The 23,752-nt window shown below is 36.3% G+C and overlaps 1 protein-coding gene across 4 annotated transcripts in view; it reads right to left on the reverse strand.

Annotated features, from left to right (window-relative positions):
* Window positions 1-23,752, reverse strand: part of ZNF385D (zinc finger protein 385D) — a 415,511-nt gene that overhangs the window by 89,537 nt on the left and 302,222 nt on the right. For all 4 annotated transcript variants that reach the window (XM_061464924.1, XM_061464925.1, XM_061464927.1 and 1 more), the window contains one exon: window positions 336-446. In XM_061464924.1, coding sequence (XP_061320908.1) covers window positions 336-446 — 111 coding nt within the window. The remainder of the gene's footprint in view (window positions 1-335; window positions 447-23,752) is intronic.

Genomic DNA, 23,752 nt, shown 5'->3' on the forward strand with positions numbered 1-23,752 from the left:
AGGCAAACGTAACCAGGACTAGGACTAGAAGAACTAGGACCCAGCAAATATTTCAGCCTTATTAGCAGCAACGGATCAGTCCATTTTCCTATTTAGACTCTGTGCAGCACAACGGAAGTTGATGAGTTTGCAGGGATATATCCGCAGGGAAAATCTGGCCGGGTGTATAAACATTAGCAAATAATTGTGTTTATTTGAAGCATCCTACAGCCTTTTCATCTGCTGAGCCACAAACTGAAATCACAACGTTTCATTTAGTTTCAATTTATGCAAATTATGGCACATCCTAGAAGATAAGTACACATTTCTAATCTGATACAAAATGATCAACTTACATCAGAATTAAATCTCAGCTGGCAAATGTTGCATGATATGATTTGCTTTCTTCGATGAGGAAGAGGAACCCCGAACGTATGATTTATTACAGCTTTTTGAATTGGGTCCATCTGTAAAGAGAGAAGAAAGAGAAAAATGAAAGCTTTTGCTGTTCCACTGTATGCTATGTTATCTATAGACTCAAAACAGATTCTGCATTATGTCATACTTTGAAAATGAGTATTTCTTCTTCCTGCAGTTTTACAAAGAAGTAATACAAAAAAGAACAAAGAAAAGTGTCATTAGCTATCTTGAAATACGTATCTTAGTCCAACTCTGCATGTACCAATTTCCACTTAATGAAGAAAGGTAAAAGGGGTAAATGTTTAGCAAGTTTACCTACCAAAACACCAATTTCTTGTTTTTTTTTTTTTATATCATAGAAAAGCTAACTAAATGAAACAATAATATTTAAAATAAATTTAAAAAAAGGATCAACGCAAATGTGAGGGAGTATTATATACAAATAATTATGGAACAATACAATAGCTCAGTATTATGAAAATAAAAATAATCCTAGGAACCAATAAATTAATCTTTTCCATAAACCAACTTCTACACAACCTATGAAATATACAAATCCTCCGAAGACTATTTTCATAGCCATCTAGAAGAAACTATTTTGAATAGACTCAACTTTGAGGATGAATTCTGAATCAACCTCTACCAGAATGCTGATCTGGCAGTGTCTGCAAGTGAGGATCCCATAAAAGAAATGTACCATTGTGGCAGAGAATTTCAAAAAAGCTAGTCAAGAGATTTTTTTTTACATTGAGCATTGAATTCAAGTTCCCCAAATTCACTGGTCAAAATTGCTTATATTTCTTCTTCAAAAGAAGCATTTTATAGCTATTTTTAAAATCTATTAATTTGTATGTTTCTTAAGAAAAAAATATTTTTTTCTATGCTCATGTCCCCATGATTCACTTTTTCCTAGTCTGTTAGCAAAGGGTTATTTGATAAATAAAGAATCAGAGCTTTTCCTTAGAGTAATCAAATATTCATGGAAACTGGTAATGGTAGACAGTCACGGTCTCTATTGCAGTGAATCCAGAACAGATCACTGCAGAAAATTTCATCACCTGACAGCTGTTCAGTGTCAGATATGAAATAGGTCATTAAACTAATTCCTGTTGAAAAGAAATTCATATTGGTAAAAAAACAAAACAAAACAAAAAACCCCAGGAAATTGGAACAAGGAAAATAAGGAAAATGGCAGATCTTTAGAGAAAGGTTTGGAAGAAATGCTTGGTTTGTACATCCTCTTCAATTTGATGTGAAAGTAAAATACCTCATACATTTCACAAAACACCACTCCCACCTGGAAACTAGGGACGCCACTGTAACATAACCCCAAAATAACAATTACGTATATCAAGCTTTGAAACACTACAACAAGCTGTTGTAGTGACTTTCTGCAGTGATCAAACCATGTACCAGGGCACGCACTTCACTCGGTAACATGATCTTGAAAAAGCTGACAGTCCAATAATGCCATAGGCCAGAAAGAACTCCATTGCATAAGAAAGTAAATAGATATTAACAGGTCTTATTTTTTCAACTGTTCTGCTACTCAAGAGGGGACTTCTTATGCCAGCAGAACCAATAGATGGGTATTCTACAATTTTCAACATTAATGCATACCCTGGTCTTAACTGATGTTATTTCACTGCTGAAGTTTCAAGAAATTTAGCCTACTTTAGGCACTGTTCCTTTTGCCACTGCACGTCTAAAATACTCAGGGAGACCTTAAGCTTGGATATAGGAATAAGTCAGCATATTGTAACAAGAAACTGTGCATTCTCTGATTGGTGTGTTTTCCTTCACATTAACCACTGTTGTGAGACAGTATTTGTTCAGCCTCACTATTAACATGTTCAGCTTTTTCACATTATCTCACAAGTGCCACAAGTCAAGAAAGCCAACAAAGAAGCTCTCTGAGGGTCGTATGAAAATTGCTACCATAGTTCATAAAATGGAACAATTAGTTTTTTGAGTGGGATTGACCCACCTTTCAGAGTAGGAATTCTAGCTTCCAATGAAGTTGAATTTCTGGGGGATGATGCTCACATATTTAAAAAGAGACAAGTAATTTTTTCAGAATTGAGAAAAATCATGAATTTGTAGAACAATCGGTCTATTCTGTATAAAATTTCATTTTTATCTCATTGAAAAATGTGGAGTTTCTTTCCTAATTACTCCACAGATTTTCTCTTTTATCTGCTGATACAGAAACCCATCTGCACACTTCCCTTTCTCTTTCTAAAGATGCAGACTTCTAGATATATAGCTACATGGCCTTACTGTGAACTGGATGAATTGTGTTTGCAGCTCTAAATGAAGAAGTGTTCTGGATAGCTTCCAATTTGATTAAGAAAAGCTGCTTCAAAGTAAGAATCTCTTCTCTGCCAGTTGGGTCTTTGATACTGCAAAGGAGAATTAAAACTTCAAACAGCCCCCAATTCTAATGAAGTTAGGGAAGTATGCTGGAGTGGTATTTGGCATTATTATTTGTTCCTGGAAATTTCATTTGGGAAACCCCAACAATCCATAAATTTCAAATAAACATCCAAAAGCACCAGATAAGCCTCCAGAAGTTTTGTGCAGGAAATTTGAGAGAGGTAACAGGGTAGCTAGGTGCAGCGTGATATGCACTGAGATCTCACAGATACTGGATGACAGAGAGGAGCCCTGCTGAGAGTCAGAGGAACAAAGAGAGGCAGCTGATTGCCAGAAAATAGAGAGCAAGGATTGCAGGGAAGTATAAAGAGGGAAATAATATCACATAGCTGAGATAATCAGCAAGTGGTGAGATACTTAACAGAATCTCCAAGCACTTCTAGGCTCACTGAATGTTAGTAATTATACACATAAATTGTATTTCAACTTATGTAAGTGGTATTTGCTTTCGAAATAAGTTATCATGATAAACTTTGATAAAATCTGCTTTTTACTCATTACTAGTGCTATATTACAATCACTGGAGTTTTATTTTATTACTTAGATGCAACTGATTTAATTTACTCCCATTTACAGTGAAGGACAGAGCGGTTTGCAATTCACATGAAAGATTACTATTCAGCTGTCAAAGCTGTGAAGATCAAGGTATGCAAAACATCCCTTCCCATCGCCAATGTGTCTGCACTGTAAGTTATAACAAAAAGAGGGTGAGCTTCCCAGTGTTTGAGTTGCTCATGATCTTTTGCTTTTCTACTGTTCAGGACTAGGTATGTCCTACTATTTAACACAGGCTGTGCCACACTTTTCCTTGTGGTCAAAGGACAGCAAATGGCTTAAAATTCACTTCAACCCACAAGGTAACTGTCAGTTTGGGCAATGAAGACAAATACTAAAGGTTTCATATTTCATTCGGTTAATTTTTCCTTTCAATACATAAAATGAACTACAATACTATTGTCTATGCTTTAATTATTCAAGCTGAAATTTGTGGCAACATTATTCACTTTCTTTGATCAAGCACTGTATTCCCTTCTCAAGATCTTCAGGGGCTCACCACACTTCAGTAAAATGCAGACTTAAAACAGGCATGGCAGAAATTGGCCCATCACTCCACTTCAGCTTTGACCTTATCACTCTCAATTGGTTTCGCTTGCTTGTTTCAGATTCAGCCTTGGCAGACCAATGATCATAAGTCGTCTTTGTTCTGGTGCTTACCATACTGCATGAAAGAGCTCTTTATTTTGTGGGCTGCAGGTAAAAAGAGTGGCTATTGCATGATCTTTTCTGGATGAAACAACTACCACAAAATCACCTAGAAAATTACACAGGAGAGCCCATGTTATCCTACCTGCCTTGGCAACTTTTCCAGAATCACCGTAGCTGCTGTCCTTGAAGGCCTTCTGTAGTCAAGTCTCCTCATTAAATTCTATTAAATTTCTGCAGAAGGCAGAACTCAACCTGGCAAATTTTACCTACAGAGGAATCTGATCCTTGGGAAATGTGAATTTTACATAATTTCTACAGAATAAAGTGTTCTTTTAGGGTTTTTTTGGTGTGTTTTTTTTTGTGTGTGTTTTTGGTTTTTTTTTTTAAAGAGCTTTTTTATGTTGAAACTGAACACATAGCTCTTCCTGAATTTCAAAAAGTGTTAAATATATATAATTTTTATTAGTCCTTTTTATGTGACCTCTTATCCCAGAGGCATAATAGTATGCCTGAGTTAAAAACAAGAACAAACCGATAGCAAAGGAGAGATTACAAGTTTGATCCATGAAAGCTCAAATCACTAAAGGATATAAACCAAAGGAAGCTTGTTTTTTGGGGCATTTTTTAATTGTATATTAAAACGAAGGGGCATGACAAGCATGTGCATTTCAAATGCTTGAATTTGGCAGTAAACTAATGGAATAGCACTAACGTATAAATAAAAGCACCTAAGTCAAATGATGAAGATAATATGCATGCCTAGAGCCTGTTCAGAACATATGATAGGCCTAAAAAAAACGAGTAAGAAAGTATTTTTACCTCAAAGACAAATAAATTAGCTGCAAAAGATTGACTCAAATCACTATGCTCCTATGCTAAGTAAGCAGAAAAACATGTCATGGCACTAAAGCTCTCAGGAAAAAATTGCTGTAGACCATTTTAGTGGCAATTTACAAAAAAAAATTACCTACCAAAACACTGATGTCCATTACTTGAATAGGTAAGTGAATTTAGTGACAAACCTAGCAACACCTCTCAGGACTTCTTAAAATCCAGATATTAACACAATGCAAGGTTACAATGAAAATAACATTAAAGAAATGATATTCTGAGTATGGTTTCTTACTGTAGAGTCTGCATTTCTACAAACATACTTAACTGTAAGTACAAAAATTAAGTCAAACAAGTACACTAGTATTATTTTACTTGCAGTCAAGGCATATGTATTCTCACATATGAGTTGAGACTTACATGAATATCTTACTTACAAAATTGATAAGAACTAAAGATAACTCGGTGTGGGCTCCTTTCAACCATTCTCTTATGTTCCAACAAACAGTGAAACTAATTAAGAGCATTGGAAACAGCGTAAATCCTGTGCCTAACACATACACAGTGACTTTACCAAGTAAAACAGAACAAAATGCTGCATCAGTTTACACTTACTGGTGAATTTAATCCTTTTTAAAAAATGCATGGTAGATGCAGTCTTAATGCCAAACAGTTCAAACATAAAAACTGCCTATTGCATTATAATTGTGACATACTATCAGAAACACAGAAAAGCAGTTACTAAAGCTATAGGAAAGCTCCTCAGTCATGTAAAACAACTGTCATTTATAGGTGGGAGACTTTCTGAACCAGAAATATTCTCAGGTATAAACTGACTATTTCCACTTGAAAACTGAGCAGGTCTTCTCTGATCTCAGTAGCATCAATAATTCACAATCACTTCGCCTGCAATCATGCTGGCAAACTGTACAGATGCAGCAATATTGTATTTATTATAGTCCATTGTTATATTATTACTTATGCAGAAACTGGTATTTTTGAGAACTGCTAGACAGTCAACCTTATGTTGCCCGTATAGAGTGCCCATATTATGGGCACTGTTCAGCTAAGTGGTAGCTCCTTCTTCTCCAGGAGATACTTGACATCTGTTGCAACTGCAAATTCAAGCTGGACAAAGCACATGCAACAGGTCTATAATTTCCAGGAAGTATTGAAATTACTGTGTGTCACATACTGCAGTTCATTTCTGTGTGTGTACGTCCATCTCAAACCTCCTGAAAGTATTTATTAACTGTGCATGTTAAAAATAAAATAAAATCTCAGCATCACACAAAGTAGATGTGATGCTTTCAAGAAATATCAGACTTAAAATTGCCAATCTAACTGACACATTCTTAATATTCTGGTCAGAAACAGAACAGTTCAACAACAGCTCAGTGATTTGATCCTAAGTATATTTGACATTCTGTATTTCCATAAGAAATATGTCCCATTGTTAGGGCTGGCAGTCAAGGTTTTTTTCTCCAACATCACATTAATCTGTGAATTAGAATCTTACGAAATAACCAAAGAACACAATTCAAAAGGAATGATGGGAAGAGCTTAGTAAGCATAATTAAACACACACAAGCACAAATGTTCAACAATATTTTGGTTTCATGTACAAGTAGAACAATATGATGTCAAACAGTTAAAATACATGTTCTAGATGTGCTACCATGCATGGTTTATCCTTTTATAGCTAATTTATTCAGTATTGCCCTAGTAATTATGGTGAATAATTATGCAGTGAATTGAACTCAGCATTACATTCTTTTGTTAGTGTCTACCATTTCTGTTCTTATCAGTGAAATAGGGTAGAACTAGCCTTATGCTTTTCGTGTACATAAATCAGAACTATTACTCAATGGAGTTAAATATAAAATAATATATAAAAAATACCTGAAACAACTACAAAATAATGTGCAATATTTACAGAATAATTACTTTTTCTTAAAAAAGTGGTATCGATAAAAAAGAAAACAGCAGTCACTCCCCAAACAATGTAAGTGGTTTATGTAATTTGAATAGTACTTCAGAATGTATTCCCAAAGTATACTTTTTTTCTCTCACTGAAATGTTATAAGACTGTAAGGATATATCTTTTCATTTATCTGTTTCTTTATCTATATATTTTTTACTTACGGAGCTATTTAATTTTAGCAGTTGTCACCTTTCTGATGTGACTAGAATTTCTCTTGCTTTCGTTTTTGTTCTTGTGGATATTTCCTTGGCAATGAGATGCTGAGGCAGCAGCAGTATTTCTGGCAAACTGCTTGAATATACAGCAACCAGTCAGAGCAAAAAGATTTGCATTCACAGTGGTACTGCACACAAATACTGTAACCACATAGAGATTATGCAAATCCTCATACTCTGATTGTCTAATAATGGTTGTCAGTCAAAAGACAAGAATTTGCATATGTGAGCTAGTGAGAAATAATCAGACAGTGATTATGCTAATCAAACACACTAAACAGCATGTGAAGGACTGTCAAACTGGAACAAATCTGTGTATGTATGTGTATGTATGCTAAATACAAAACCACACTGTGCTAAGAGAACATTAAGGTTGCAGATCAAGCCTTTAAAAACATGAAATACCCATAAGCCTTAATTTGACACCTTTATGAATTAACATTTTAAAAACATGTTCACATATTTTTCCTGAAAGATTCTGGCTTTGTTCTGTTCTGAAGATAGACAATGCCCACTTAATGAGCAACTGTTCAATGTTGTGTTTTGTCCAAGGGGTTCAATGAATAGCCCTAGACCTCATTTACCGTATAAAGCTGAAACCTTGCTCTCAATGGGAATTAATGTCCTATTCATTAGCTTTCCTACAGTCTTCATTGACACAGGATGAGAGTAACTCGCAAGTATAACTAACTTATTTTCAAAACTGCTTTATTAGATAAAATATGGTATTTTCTCAGAAATGAAGAACAAAAATATACATTAGTTGCAGTTAGCCAACTGAATATACGTAATAGTACTTACTATTATATTGCCTTTCATATGAGCACCACACAGCTCCTGACTTCAGATTAATCTGTGAAGGTGCAACACAGACTAAACACAGCCTTATGACTGCAAGTTGGACACACAAGCCGTAAAGTTGTCTGAGTTGCCATGAAGTTCACTTTAAGAAACTTCCCTTGTATCTCTCAGAACTCTCGAGGGTGGTATCCAACTGTTTTTCTGGAATAGGATGGGCCTTTCTTTTTCTTCAGTCCCACTTCTTGCAAAATATGTTTTCCATTTTTTTTTCAGCAAACACAGCGAAGGCACAGTGAATAATAATCTTCCAAATTACAAACCCATGATTGATCCCCAGTGCTGATCCAAAGAGCACACAAAATTCTACCAGACCTAAAAGATTCTCTCAAAGGAGAGAAGATGAAAGGCAACCAAATACAGCATGTTTGACATATTGCTCAGTTATCCAGTGGACAACACTCAATACAAAAACTGCAGCATAAAAACAGACTAACATGAAACACACCACATTGAAAGTGGGAGAATTACTCCATTTCTAGTAAGCATTACCAAAGTGGTGTGGAAAGAAGGGGTGGATTGTTTCTTTTCAGCTATTCACTTAAATGAGCAGTGGCAGATGGTAAAAACATGATCAAACGCAAAACAACTGCTTAGAGCAAAAAGAGATAAATGTTATAGTATCTCTAAAGATGCCAATAAAGATAAAACCCTAAGGTTCACAAATGCCATTTGTTTCCTCAGCTTCAACCAAGAGCAAAGCAAAAATAAGCTTATGAGAAAAAGAACACATTAAAAAAAACTAAGGGCATTTTGATGTTTTGCACTTAAGAAAAGAGACTGGAACAAAAGGTTGGCAGGCGTATTGAGGGTTATGCAACAAATTCCCAATAACATCATTCACATGTGAATGAATTTCAGAAAACTGGACCAAATGTTATAATTGGTATTTAATAATAGTAAGTCTCTCTAATCAAAACAACAATAAAAGCAGGATGTGTGCCAGACAGAGAACTGGCAGAGGCACTTGTTTCACTTGTACAAGTGAATTGCTTACAAGAGTCCAAAATGGTTTCTGCAAACTACTATGTGTGTTTCCAAGAAGCGACTGTGTATATGTGTGTTTAATGAGTGGGAAATTAATTCTGAAATGCTACTTTTCTGATCATGCTGCTATTTTAGCCCATTTTAAAAATTCTTCTTATTAATCATTTTTATCCTAGTGACTCCAAAGAAACCATTAAGAACTAAGGTGTAGAGTATAATTGGAATACTTAGAATTGCACATTCTTACCTGAAAAAGTCCAAGATATGCTTCAGACACTATTAAAACAGTCTATCAAATCTGTACTTTTCAAACATTTCAAAAATTGTTGTAGTGAGTTATGACTTAACACTGGGAGAAGTTACAGTTCTTAACCCATATTTGTAGAACCAGAGAATAAGAGACTAAAAGGGACATCAAGGCATCATTTAATCCATACCTGATCTCATGAAAGGAAAAAATAAAATTAAATGTTATGGGGACAGAATATTTTTATCACAGCCACAGAGTAATTAGAAAATTCTCTCCCGGTTCTCAAATGGGTGTCTGTCTTCAAAATCTGGCAGAAACACCTCACTTCAGGTGCAAGTGTAGATACTTGCTGGTATAATTATTTGATCACAGATGCTTTTTTTCTCCTCTTTTTTTCTTTTTTTTTGTCTTAGGTCAGCACTGAAATAAAAGCACATAAAACATCTCCACTGCCTTCTCATAAGAAATGTTCTAGTGTCCTTCTTAAGAAAATTCAAAGAAATAAAACTATGTGACCAAATGTCATCATATTGCCTCACATCTTGAGATTCAAGACCATTTTATTTAATTTCATCACCAGCAGTCAACACAGAAAAATAACATTCCCCAGACACTTCACACATGGGAACTGAAGTGCTATAGTTTACACGTGCATCTAAATATACCTTTTTAACAGGTTACAGTTAAATATGAATACAGTACAGCTATATTCATAGCCCTCATACAGATCACTAGGATCATTATATCTCCTTGTATGCAAAAAACATTTTAACTTTGCTCAGTTCATAGATAACAGTCCATAGAAGAAGACATTAACCTGCTTACTTCCTCCATAACATCATTAGCTCTAAAACCTGCCTGAACAAGGACGAGACTGCATTATCAGGAAACTCACTTCCACTAAAAGAGAACTATGAAATTGGAAAATGGAGAAGAAAAATTAACAAATTATCTTGATATAGTTTGAGAACTTAAGTAAGAATGAAAACGAACCTTGCTGTGCTTAGTAACTACACAAGCATAAACAATATTAGAATTGGGTACTAAGCTGAGCAAGATGCCAAAAAGATGAGAGAAACAGGTCGCCAGAGGGTGGCTTGCATCTCAATAAGGTATTTGTAACTGCATAATTAAGATCAACCTGATTTACCTTTCAGGCTCTTTATGATGCAGAAAGTAGGAAAAGACAGACAAGAAATAATTTAGAACAAATGGATATTACTACATTACTAAACCAACTTCCTACCAGTTGAAACATTGCACAATTTCTTCATAGCACAAAACTAAAATTGTGTTATCTTGTGATGAAAAAAACATACCTATACCTGCACTGGGTACCCACATTAGGACTGTATAGTTTTGCGTCATTCTCTACAGATCACCACTGAGTGCCATTTCAAGTCTCCTGTCAGTCTTATTGACTGAATCATTAGTGTGATCCTGAGTGCACTGAACAGCTGTACAGAATACAGTTATGGCTCATTCACTACTTGAAATGCTCTAATCCCTTCCTACCCATCTCTGAAATGTGGTGCATTAAACAATTCCCAGTATGTTTTTATATCATTTGGAAAAAGATGAAAAGTTAACAGCGTACATTTCCATGCAATTTCATATTTGAAGTTTCATCTGAATGATATATCAGAATTAAAATTTAGAAAAAAGTATTGCCAGGGAGGTACCATTCTGACCCTGACTTCTGAGCTTTCTATAGGTCAAACCAGAACTAAATGAAACAATGGAAGAAAACTTGTTGCTATTTTTATGTGCTTATAGAAATACTATCCCAAAAGTTCAAGATATCTCAAAACAGGCTTAGAATAGCAATCTCCACTCCTTCCAGAATTCCACTACCAGAAATAAATTTTCATACAACTAAAAAAGACAAAAAACTTTTTTGGTGTGGGGGGGGAGTGTTTTGGTTTTTTGTTTGTTTTTTTTTTTTTTCCTTCATTGAAAGGACAATATGAGAAGAGGGAATCAATTCACTACTTCATTGTCATGGCAGATTCTGACATGCTTTCTTTCTATACTAGTAATTTGGCTTGGCACTAGTCCACTTCCTTTCATGAATTCTCCGATTGTTTAAAGTTACTTCCTGTTGATATTGGTCTTTCCGTGATTTTACGTCAAGTAAACTAAAACTGGATGCCCTTATCCCAGATTATCTCCAATTACACTGGTGATGTATATACAGCTCCTGAGACACCCAAGGAGTCAGAGGTTCATCGGCCAGGTGAGGATTGAGCTTCAGACTACAGTCCAGTGGATAAGAAGGGAGGTTCTGTGTCCCTTCCACCCCAGTCCAGGGTGGAATCCCAAATGAACTAGTACATGCAGATGGGAACAAGAATTTAGGTAAAAAGGAAGGGACAAAGCATCTAGACACTGAATTACTGCAGGCAAGTCGTCTTGAGAGTTCTTCCACCACTTCAGCTTATCTCCAGCCACAAGAGCAGTATTACTTAACATTCAGGGAAGCTAGGGTGCTGTTCGGTATTTTGAATTAAACAGGTTGAAAATGACTTAATGTATATTATGAACTTAAACACAATAGGAAGTCTTACATGAGTATTTCACAGTGCTTTACAAAGACCACTTGCATGCAGGTAATTAACATATGAAAACTGAGCTGTACTAGAACTTTTGGCAAATCCACTTGCTCTCATTCACAGCCTTATGCCTTAGCACTAGACAGCACAGGTGTATAACTGATTCAAAATCATCTATGTCTGGAGTACCTCTCACAAGTACCTACGGATGTGAACACAGACAATTTTAATGTGTGTGAACTGTCTAGCTGCTGCTTGTAAGCCAAGTACTTAGACATCTTGCACTGCTAGCGTATCTTTTCAGAAAAGAAACTACAATGCACAAACAGCCCAGCTCTGATTTTGAAGGATTCATTTTTTCATGTATAATTTGATGCCTATGAATACCAATGGGTGCATTGTCTCTGCTTTTATAGTAAAAGCTCTGCCCTGGAGGTATCTACAACACAGAATAGGTAAGAGGGACCTGATAAGACAGCAGCAACTAATGAAAGAAAAAACTAAGATGACACCAAAAGTGCAGTGCAAACCTCAGAGGGCTCGCTTGTATCTTCTTAGATGTCTGCAGGTCTCTCAGCCCTAAGGCTGGCTTTATTTCGTACCCATATACCCAAAATAACATCACCAATGAAAATGTCATTCCTCTTGCTCCTATAAAGCTCTTTTAGCTTTATACTGAAGTTATATTAGAGGTGAACACTATCTACCAGGACTTATTTCTGCTTGACATGCTGATGGAAGAAGTTCAAACCAATACTTGACCTTGGATCTCAGCTTTGACAATTATGTCCAGATCTTCATACACACTGCACACATTCATGTGCCAGGATTAATAATTAATGATCAGGATCTTTGTGACAGACTTAAAAGGCCAGGAAATATTAGTTTTGACTTACAGACAGGAACTGAGAGCAAGTAATGGTTCAAGGCCACCACAGAGGTTTGTGCTTGAGTGCAGAGTTGAATCCATTGCTTTCTCCACCAACCCCTTCTCCCTAGCACAGAGCATCTCCCTTGGCTAACCCCTCACCACACTTCATGTGGCTCTTGGTTCTTGTTTCAAAAGAGAGTCTGATCAAGTGGGAGGGAAGATTTTACCCTGGCGGCTTTCAGGAGCAGCTGCAGCCACAAATAGCTCTGCTGTGGGATAGGATAACTAAAAATTACTTTTCCTTTAAACACAGCTGTGAACTTCAGTGCACCAAACCTCTACCCTTCTTTTTTTGTGCCTTCTTATGACTGCTGCTGCCTTTTCAGGCACTACTGAGAAGACTTTACCCATGTACACTTGTAATTTGTGCAGCAGATTGCCTCTGTAGTGGATCTGTCTACAGCTTGAGCAGAAATGAGGAGACTCAAAACAATTAAAAAACAGTTTAGTTTGCTATACTGAAATGGAATCGTATCTGCCACACATGAGAAATCCGTGCTATTAAAGAAGTACCCGTACAACATCAATTTGAATGAAACATTGGAAAGTTCTCTTTTCCTTTTCCTCTTCAAAATATCTTCAGTTCACACTCTATACGAGCAGCCACACAGAATATCTGCATCATGCAGCACTGCCAACTGATCTTAAAAAATCCAGTATGTTCTTGAGAATCATCCATTAACTGTTTATTAATGGCATTTCCGAGACAGTGCAATTCAAGTAACTACTTTCAGCTTTCTTTTTAGATTTATTATTATTGAAATGGTGTTACCAGTGCAAATTCTCTCTGTCACTTCTTGTCTTATTATTAAAGGCAACCGGAAGTTTAATACTTTAAGTAGCATTATGCACTTGTCAGGGTACATATATATAACATCAAAAAGATACTACACCAAAGGCACACAACCATTGTAGGGGTACATCACCTTTTCCTGCTGAAGACCAAAGAAAAACAAGCCAAAAAACCTCACATGGTAAAAGCCTTTATGATACTGGGCAGGTCAGGCTTCCCAACTGTTAACATTAAACATGAATTCAAGTAGAACATGTTCCCAGCTGCTCCCTGGAAGATCGGCACCTCAACCAACATGTTCCTGTCTGAGGCTGGTATTCTTGTTTGACCCAAAAGAGTGTATCATTTGTCAGACATTCATGATGACCATAAAGTGAAAATCAAAACGACATCTTCTGGCAATTAAGTTTCTCATCTATGAGCCTCCACAGAAGTCAAACAAAGACTATATGTGTTTTCCTTAATACTCTGAGCAGAATGAACTTTGCTAATGGTAGTCAATTACTATGCAAATATCCGGTAATTGCACCAGTCAAAGGCAGAACGTTACTAAAAGCACTTAAAAACCCAACAAATCACAAACACAATAAAGCCTCAAAAAATCCAAGTAGAAGCAGAAATGACAAATGACTAGTACAAGGCACGAGTCAATTATTAAAAGGAGAAAACCTGTTTCCCAGTATAAATTTTCAAAACCTATGTTGTTTGCAATGATTTAATATAAAAGAGCAAAGCTACAACTTTAAAGTGGCACACTGCAAGTCCGATGTTTCTATAATTATTCTTTTGCTGTCTAAGATTAATCAGGGTAGTTAATGATGCAAAAAATTACATTTATAATCCAGTCTGAATACAGCTGTACTGCAAGCTATGATCTAAGTGCCATTAAGGTAAATGGAATTAATGGGCTGTCCCTGGCAATCTTTATATCTACCAGTTACTAATTAATATTCTTCAGCAAAGAATAATTTATGAGGGGAAAATACATACAGAAGCAATAATGTTAAAACTTGCAACACACTGTGGTCACAGGGTAGTAGTGCAGCTGCAATAGACAATGTGCTGTGCTAATTTCAACAGAGAACAAGAAAGTGCCAATTGGGACTACAATCAGTAAAATCTTTTATGTTAAGTCATTTATTTTATACGGCAGCAAATTATTACTACCAAGGATGAACTTTTGTGGGAAATGTCGACTTCAGCTAATAATGGAAGGACTAAGCAGAAGCAGCAATAAAAACCTGGTGGTTAAATTAGCTAATAAGAAAAATGAACATTGTCTGTTATCTTTGTAGAGAATGTAACGCATTTGCTGCTTCTAACATATGATTCCCAACTTGATTACTGTTTTTATGCATTCAGTACTCGCACTAGTTTTAAAAGTGTTGCTGCCAAATCTTTACCATTAACTTAATTTGGCCCTCTTTCGGTTTTGACTTTATGACATAAAAAGCACTTCATAATTCTTTAGTGTCTTTTTTTAAATCCTCCTTATATTCTTGCCTGTAAATCCATGCACCATCACTTCACATATCAGGAACTAATAGTAGAGAATAAATCTTGCAGTGAACACCAGAGCTTTAGAAGCTATTATATGCCTCACTTCTTTTTGGAGAAAAAAAAACACGAAAAACACAATGCCCAAGCCAAACCCACAACAAAAAAAAACCAAACAAAAACCCAAACCAAAACAAAGCCTAACATACATAAAAAAAAAGCAAAAAAAAGCAAACCCATCAAAATACTCTCCCCCCCCACTAGGAATAGGCATTCACATAAGCGAGTTGTGGCTTCAATCAAAATCAAATGGTGACTGTTGCATCTGAAAATTATTCCCCTCACTACAGGCAGTAGTAGTTAGTGGTTTTGAACCAATAACAAGAGGTTTATTTACATCAAGAGAACAAAAAACGTTAACCATTCTGTACTTACAAAAATCCAGCTTAGAGTTAATCCTTCAGACTACTGATTATGGTATTATACCAAGTAAACATCACAGAGTTAGGATGATTTTCATCTTTCCAGACCCTGACCAAAAATGGTATACAACTATGACACGCTATATTACTACCAAAAATGGTACTATTATTATCACTGGTATTTATATAAGTGCGATATAACAAATAATAATGGCATACCCTGTTTCATACCTTTTCCCTATGTGAGTCACAATGAATGTTCAGTTTATAATATAAATGTGGCAATTGACACTAACTGCAATTTAATGTATTCCAATTCAGTTGTAAAGCAACACTTAGGACATTTGCATGTTTTTCTAACTTAGCCAGTAAGATACCAGTGATAAAAAGAATAAAATCCTAACTTCAGAACTTACATGAACAGCTATTTTGCACTCACTGTAGATAATTAACAGATAAGATTTTTAATTAACTCAGAAAGACTTAGCATAATTTACCACATAGGGAAAAAAAGCTCCTGACCCCTTCAGAAAATTAATTATACTGCTATAAAAATATGTTATACATTGGTAAGAATTCCATTCTAGTGCTACAGGAATAAGCACTAAGTATTTTAACATGCTGTATTGTGAATATCATCTCCTCCCTCTGTCACTCTACCATGACCTTCCAAATGAAAATACAGTCACATTCAGAATTACCTGTCTGGACTGTAGAATTTTAAGCAGTAGGTCAAGAGAAGCTTGTTAGAAACAAATACTGACTTACAAATGTTGATAAGCTTGCAGAGAAAAGAAGGAAAAGTCTGTAAACCCAATATCAAAAAATACAACAGAGCTAGTGAATTTGCTGCTTTGAGAGCACAAAGAGAAATACGTAATTTTATTTTTCTGAGAGAATTGATTGAGATAGCAGACAAACCCTGCCAGGATGGATCTGACTGCAGTGCAGTAAATGTTAAGTAGGTGTCCAATATTTCCATTTTCAGTCTGGCACATTTGCAATATAACTAAAAATACCATCTTTAATTTTTATTCTAATCAATGCTTTTTAAAAAATTACCTTTAATGCTTCTGATTACAAAGCATATTTAGTAAAAAAAAAACTCAAAACACATTTTGGAGCTTTTCTCTGGTGCTCTCTTGCTAGTGCATCAGATGTTATTGCAGGGCCTAGTAGTGTTTCTATGCTGAAAGCTTTGGTATGCTTTTCCATGTAACCCCTCAGTTTAGAAATTTATAAACATCTTTAGCAATACACTTTTGCTCTGAACTTTATATAAAGGAAAATAAGTTTGTTTCCAGAGAGGGTGTTTACTGACCTAAATTCAAAAGCAAATGGTAAAACATGCAAACATATCTTCAAACACCATGTTAAAGACGAATATTTTTGTAATGCAAAAGGAATATGAGTAAGAAAATTACATGGTAGTATTGTTCAATCTATTCGGTTACTTGCTTTTAATAATGAACATCATGTTAGCAAGAGAGCTGGACTGACCGTTCTGCATGGTAGAGTTCTGCCTTTTAGTAATTTATAATGCAATGTGATAATTTACCAAAAGTCGCTGGGTAACAGGTCATCCTGCATTCCTTTGAAGTGTAAATTCATGCTTAAATGCTTTGAAGAATTAGGGCCTAAAGTCCATACTGAATTCACAGCAATATAACATCCTACCTTTGGTGCTTTATCTGACTGCTATCTTTTACAGAGAACTCTACCAAGAACTGGACTAGGTGATGAATCTGTAATATGTACAGTGTGAAAAGCAAGCTTTTAGGTAGTTGATATGCTAAAAGTAGTCTACATCATTCTTACTTTGAGCAACCTGGTTTAGTGGCAGCAGGGTTGGAACCAGATTATTTTTAAGGTCCCTTCCAACCCAAGCCGTTTTATGATTCTGATATTATATGTTTGTTGACATATTGTTCTGCATAAGAATATCCACTATTCCTTTTATCTAGCTTGTAAGCCACTTTCAAACAACGTGAAACATGAGAGTTACACGAGAAACGTAGAGTATGATGCTTTCGAAGACCTCATGGTTCTAGAAACATTGCTATAAACATCTAATTTTTAAACTTATTAATCTTAAGGCATTACCAATTTGTACAACATGCTGTGACAGACACTGTCATTTTGCAGCTAACTTGCATTTGTCAAAATTAATTAACAAAGTTTTTTGTATGATGTTACAAAATATAGATGTAATTGCAGAAGCTGCAAGATTCAACTAATTCTGATTTCATAATTTAATAACAAATCTGCTGAGTAAACTTCATTATGTTAGGCTGTGGAAGCTAAACACTGCAATGGATTGGTGTAAGGACTCCCTATGCTCAATAAGCCCAAACAAAGTCCTGTAAAGGAAGCAATTCTTCAGGTTATATAGAAGTTTAATCTCAGACCCGCTACTTATCCACTTACCATCTTTGCCTCAGTTGTTCCTATTACCAAACCAGGGAAGTTGTTTATTTTATGAAGCCTCTATTAGTTTACTTCTTTGAAAAGAAGTATTTTCACAATACATGTGTTAACGGCTAATGCAGTGGCACAAAGGAATGCCTGTGACCTATCCCCTAGTCTCTCAGTAAGCAATTTTCACAGAAGACAAGACTCCCCCATTTCCTGCATTTTCCTCCATCTCATATCCACTACAACACCCAATGTTCCGACTCATTTTCTGGGGACTGTTACAATTACCCTGTTCCATAAATATATCTCTTAGGTGACAAAAGCCTTGGCTTGCATTTTTCTCTGTGCATATGTCAGTGGCCTAACCAAACAAACTGAATCTCGGTGCTGATGATGCTGTTACACTACACTTACGGGAAGTAACCATCTATAGAATCACAGAATCATAGAATCGTTAGGGTTGGAAAGGACCTTAAGATCATCTATTTCCAACCCCCTGCTGTGGGCAGTGACATCTTAAAAGCGCTTTCAGGTGCCCGTGACAGGAGCTGCTAAGGGGCCTCCAACAGTTCCTCACAGGAACACCTTTGTTAAGAGGTGCACACAATTAAAGAGAAAGGTTAAGCCTACCCAAGGTCTGCAGATTTGGCTGTTAGAATTATTGTGGTGCTTCTTGGGATAACTCAGTTACCTATTTGGAAGCAACAGGTATTGCGTATTGCCGAGTGTTGTGGTTTAACCCAGTAGGCAGCTAAACACCAAAGAATCGGAAAAAAGGTAAAACTCATGGGTTGAGCTAAAGACAGTATAATAGAACATAAAAGGAGGAGAAAATAATAATGATGAAAGAATACACAAAACAAGAGATGCACAGTGCCATTGCTCACCACCCTCTGTCTGATGCCCAGCTTGTCACTGATTTCCTAGGCCACAACACCCTGCCAAACTCTCTCCAGTTTTAATGCTGACATGACACCGTATGGTATGGGACATCCCTTTGGTCAGTTAGGGTGAACTTCCCTTGCTGTGCCCTTTCCCAGCTTCCTGTGCACCCTCAGCCTACTCACTGGCAGGGCAATATGAGAAGCTGAAAATTTCTTGACTTCGTGTAAGCTCTGCTCAGCAACAGCTAAAACATTGGTGCATTATCACATTATTCTCATCCTAATTTCAAAACACAGCACTGTACCAGATATACGAAGAAAATTAACTCTACCCCAGTAAAAACCTGGACAATGAGCCAGAGGAGGAGAACCTTCCTCCAGCACTTTCCCAATGTGCCTCAGCATTCACTCGCTGTTCACTTGCTTTGTCTCTCTAGGCAGGAATTTTTAATGGCTTAAATATTCTCCTTCTTAGACTCTGGCCTGCAAAATACAAGCTTGCTAACTCGGATGGCAACAGAAACATCAATATTTTCTGGTGACAAGCTCATAATTTTTCTGTAAGAAGCTTCAATATAATTTCTAGAGATGAGGTGCATATCCTTCACTGTTTTCTTCAATACATATTCCTTCCTTGAAGCCTTGTTTGATTTCATCCTCCAGTCAAAATAATACCAAGCAGGTAATCTTACGCAAAGTTCCCACAAACCAACATAGCTTCTCCACAGTCATATGTAAAAATAGCTGTTCCAAAGCATGACTGATTTTTGTTGGTGCTTTTTCTTCTTCTTTTCTTTAAAGAAAAACGTTTTTTCATAAACGGGGAAAAGTTCATAACCATGTTTAAATGACAAGAGAGCAAACTTAACTCACTGATGCTACTATATCGGTGTGGAGTTCCTTAGAAAGAAGTGACAACAACATACTGTCCACTGTGTTTAAAATCTGCTTTAGTCACATTTTCTGCTGACAGTTGCTCTTCTTTGCCATCCAGTGTTTACACTTCTGAATGACAGAAGTCCAGTTTAGCTACTGTGGGAGACCAATCACTCCTACAAAAACTGAAGAAAGAGCTTCTATTCTTCAGCAGCAGATAGTACTTTAGGCCACAGATATACAGGAAAAAATATGACTAAAGAGGACATGAGTATGTCAGTACAAACACAAAAAACAGTTTTAAGAGATGTGGAAATCTCCCTATTCCTTCCAACTTCCCATCTTGAACTTCATTATTAGGACTTTTCTCTCTTCTGTTTGTCAGTGAGGATACCACTGACAAACAAGCCAGAATTCAGAAGTTTTACACATCCTGAACTTGTTCTTACTAGACACAGAGTTTTAATTACATAAAGAGTGGGACACTGGTGAGGAGGAGTCTTGAAAAAAACCTTGAAGCTGAGGAACTGAATGATGGCATATGATGATATACAGTTATTAAAAAGAAAAATGTGCATTCTCCTGTGAGATTCGTAAGCAGGAAGTCATAATACTAGAGCTTATATACGATTATGTAAAAAACATGGGAAACCAGTAGCTCAGAGGTACAGTGCCTCACATGCATAGGTTGATAGAAGACATTTAAGGCTTTGTTTTTAAAGTTCTTGGAGAAAGTAGAGAAATTGCCTTAGGGTTAGAATTGTCTGTTTCTTCATTCTCCTGTCTGCTGTTCTTGACAAAGTTCCTTGCAATGCACTCATTTTCCAAAGAGGCTTTCATCACAATCACCTTGCCTAGTTTCCTCCTAATGAAAAATTTAAGAGATAAGCATTACTACATCCCTTCTCACTTAGGTAACCTGATTAGGAAGGGGATAACTCAGTAATAACATAACTTGCATATTCTGTCATCCAACAATGCCTGCAGTTATTTCAATTTGGAGGGAGTTCAGGGTTTTTTTTTAAGAAAATGGATATAAAATAAATCAAGCTAAGTAAATCTTAGATCAGAATTCATTCTGTACGAACTCTTGGACAACATGTCTAAATTAAGGACATGAAGCCATCACCTTTTTTTGTCTGATAGGTTTATGTGTCAACTCATGTTCATTCAGCCATTTCAGGTATCCACATTTCAAAGATGATGTGGTGATACTTGCCTCAAGGACTATCATACTACATGAGTTGCATAATGGTAGTAGCTCAAATGCAAAATACAGTTTGCTGAAAGTCCTACTTCAAAACAATGCAAACTTAAAACACCTATTTTATTCCTTTTTTATACAAGTAATGAAAGAATTTTCTTGTAATACATGTGTGTTATCAAAAGAATTTATTTTGAGACTCAGCTAGAGTGTCTGCCTAACTGACCATGCCTTAAACTCCAGAAATATTTTGGAGTGGGAAAGGTGAAGTAGTTCTTACAGAATTTATACACTGTCTCTGAGATTGATAAGCAATTTGACTTTCATTCAAATCTATCCTTGATTGACATAACACTAATAGCACTTAACAAAGCCTTGTTTCAGAAATGACATATGGCTTTGTGATTCTATTTCTGTGATTCTATTTGAGGCTTCAGTAATACTAAAGAGCTATGATGGACACACACAAAACCCTATAATGTTATAACCAGTATAGATTAAAGCAAATATGTGCAATGAAATACGATATCATACTTTCCTTTAGTCCCCTCCCCACAAGTGTACTCAAAACCATACTATTTGTTAAAAGATTCTCCTATTCTTTTAAAACTTAAAATACATCAATCAGTATCTGATTAGTTACAGTCAACATCACTATTTGGAAATGACTATGAAAGACATAGTTCATGCATCTAAACCATTAAGCCATTCCCAAACTATGTGAGAAAATCTGGTATCACTGAGCAATGCAGATAACCAGTAAATCAGTTAAAAATAACAGGTGCTACATTTGAGGGTGTGACAATGACCCATTTTCAGATCTCCATTTCATACCAAAGTCTTGGTGTGAAAGGAAATGACAGCTACATCGTCCTGCTGCAGAGATGAGTCTGCAGTAAGCAGATACTACATGGTATTTTTTAGGAAAAAAAAAAAAAAAGAAGTATGGTTTAGAAGAATTCAGGTCAATCTCATGCTCATCCACTGTAGGACCTGTAGGACCTGAAGTAAATACCAGTGTCTTTGCACCTCAATTAACCCACCAAAGAGAAAATGAGGTACACAGGATGCAGAAGGATAAAATCATTGATGACTGAGATGTTCAGAAACTCAGATCTACTCTTGCTTGCAACGAGTTGGTTTTGCCGCCAGCATAAAGAAGTTTATCCCCATCTCTTTGCAGAACACAATATTACAAGAATGTTGTCCTGGAGTCCTCAGCTATTTCTTGCTGTCTGTGTACTTTGGAATAGAAAGAAGAGTAGATTTCTTAACTGCAAAGACTGAACTGAAAGACTGAACACAGTTTGTTGGTTGAATTTATACAGCCCCGCTAAACTCACACCATGATAAATTTAAATTTTTCTGTGTATGAATATCTAAAAAAGGAGGGACTATACAGTGCCCACTGCAGCAGCTTCTACTCCCTACCTGTGTGCATTAGCCTTTAAGCAACACATTGCTGGGTACTGAGACGAATTAAAGGGTTAGCACATTACAAATACAACAGCCTACACAAAGAGTAGGTAACACTATCAGATGGGGATAGTCTATCTATCTGTGGTTAGAACACCACATCCTGACTTTACTACTGAAGGAAAATAACAAGAATGCATGCCCACACACATACATAGAAGCCAAACCTCCTGAATTTTAATAGTAATGTTATTAAATTGCAGGAAAAAGTTAATCAAAGGAATTTAATTTCATGCAATGTCAAAAGAAGACATCACTTTACAGCAGATGTTTTGGCAAGCAGAATGAAGACCAGACTCTAAGCTCTAATTGTGAGCTTCTCCCTCACAGTGTGAATTTTCCAAACCGAACATCTCACTGTCTAATTGAAGCACTCAACTAGCATATGTTCTGCTCAAGCAACTGTATGAAGTTTGAAATAGTGTATATAAGCAGTATTAACTTCTTTTGCTTTCAAGGCACCAAACACTCGGAAATTAACTATTCCTTAATTTAATGCTGAAATGTAACTTCAATTACTAAGAAGAGGCCTCATCTTGATGAAAAGATGATTTATAAATATCCATTAGGGAATGAAGTCACAGTTTAATAAAACCCACAAATTTCCACCATCCCTCCCCATACACAGACACCAACAGCTTTTGAACAGCCTCTGCCACTAAGCCACACATACATCCAAGTCTGGATGGAATCTAGTCACTGTTCCTAGATCGAAGTCTTATTTCACAGCTTTGAGAGCCAACCTTTAGATGTGAGCCAGTATAGTCAGTCACAGTTCAACCTCTGTGTTTGGTATCTTTCTTCACTCCTACTCCCTATCCTCCCACATTAATTTATGAAGAGTTAGCCAGAGATGAACCAAGACTATGAGCACTGGAAATCTAATTTGAGCTCCCTGGAGTAAAATAGCAATAATGCAATGATCACAAACTTAGGAAAAGTGTATCTTAACCAGAGATCTATCTTATAACATCACACAGTACCTTCCACATACCTTCTCATCCTTTACTCTTTCTGTTTGATTTCTGTATTCCAGCAAAAGCTGAAGGAGAAAGAAATAAAGCAAACAAAAAAACCATCCACTGAAGCTGTGCACCTGAAGCTAGCTTGTTGATCAAACACAATATTACTTGACCCTATCAACCTTGCATTGCTTGAGCTGCAATATTTGGTAGCATTTCAGGCTGGACACAACCCTTCCAGCTTTGTTTCTTCACCACCTCCCTTTTATAGTTTCTTATCTCCTTTAAACACAATAGTCTTAGTCTCTCTGCTTTACTTCAGGTGCTTACAATTCACAGAATGATTTAGTTTAAGAAAACATTTCTGGACATCATCTGCTCCAGCTCCTTAGTTCTCAGCGCAGCACTAACTCGCAGCCTTGTGCAGGCCCTCACAGAGGATTTTGTCTAGTGAAATTCTCAGTATCTCCTGAGATGGAGAGCCCACGGCTTCCCTGGGGAAATCAGTATAGTGTTTTGTTGCACTCATTGTGAAAAAATTGTTCCTAAGTTATAAATGGAATTTCCTGTGTCA

The sequence above is a fragment of the Pezoporus flaviventris genome, unplaced genomic scaffold, assembly GCF_033815535.1.
Source record: "Pezoporus flaviventris isolate CSIRO_AGI_PZ_B2104156 unplaced genomic scaffold, CSIRO_AGI_Pfla_v1 ptg000037l, whole genome shotgun sequence".
Lineage (NCBI taxonomy): Eukaryota > Metazoa > Chordata > Aves > Psittaciformes > Psittacidae > Pezoporus > Pezoporus flaviventris.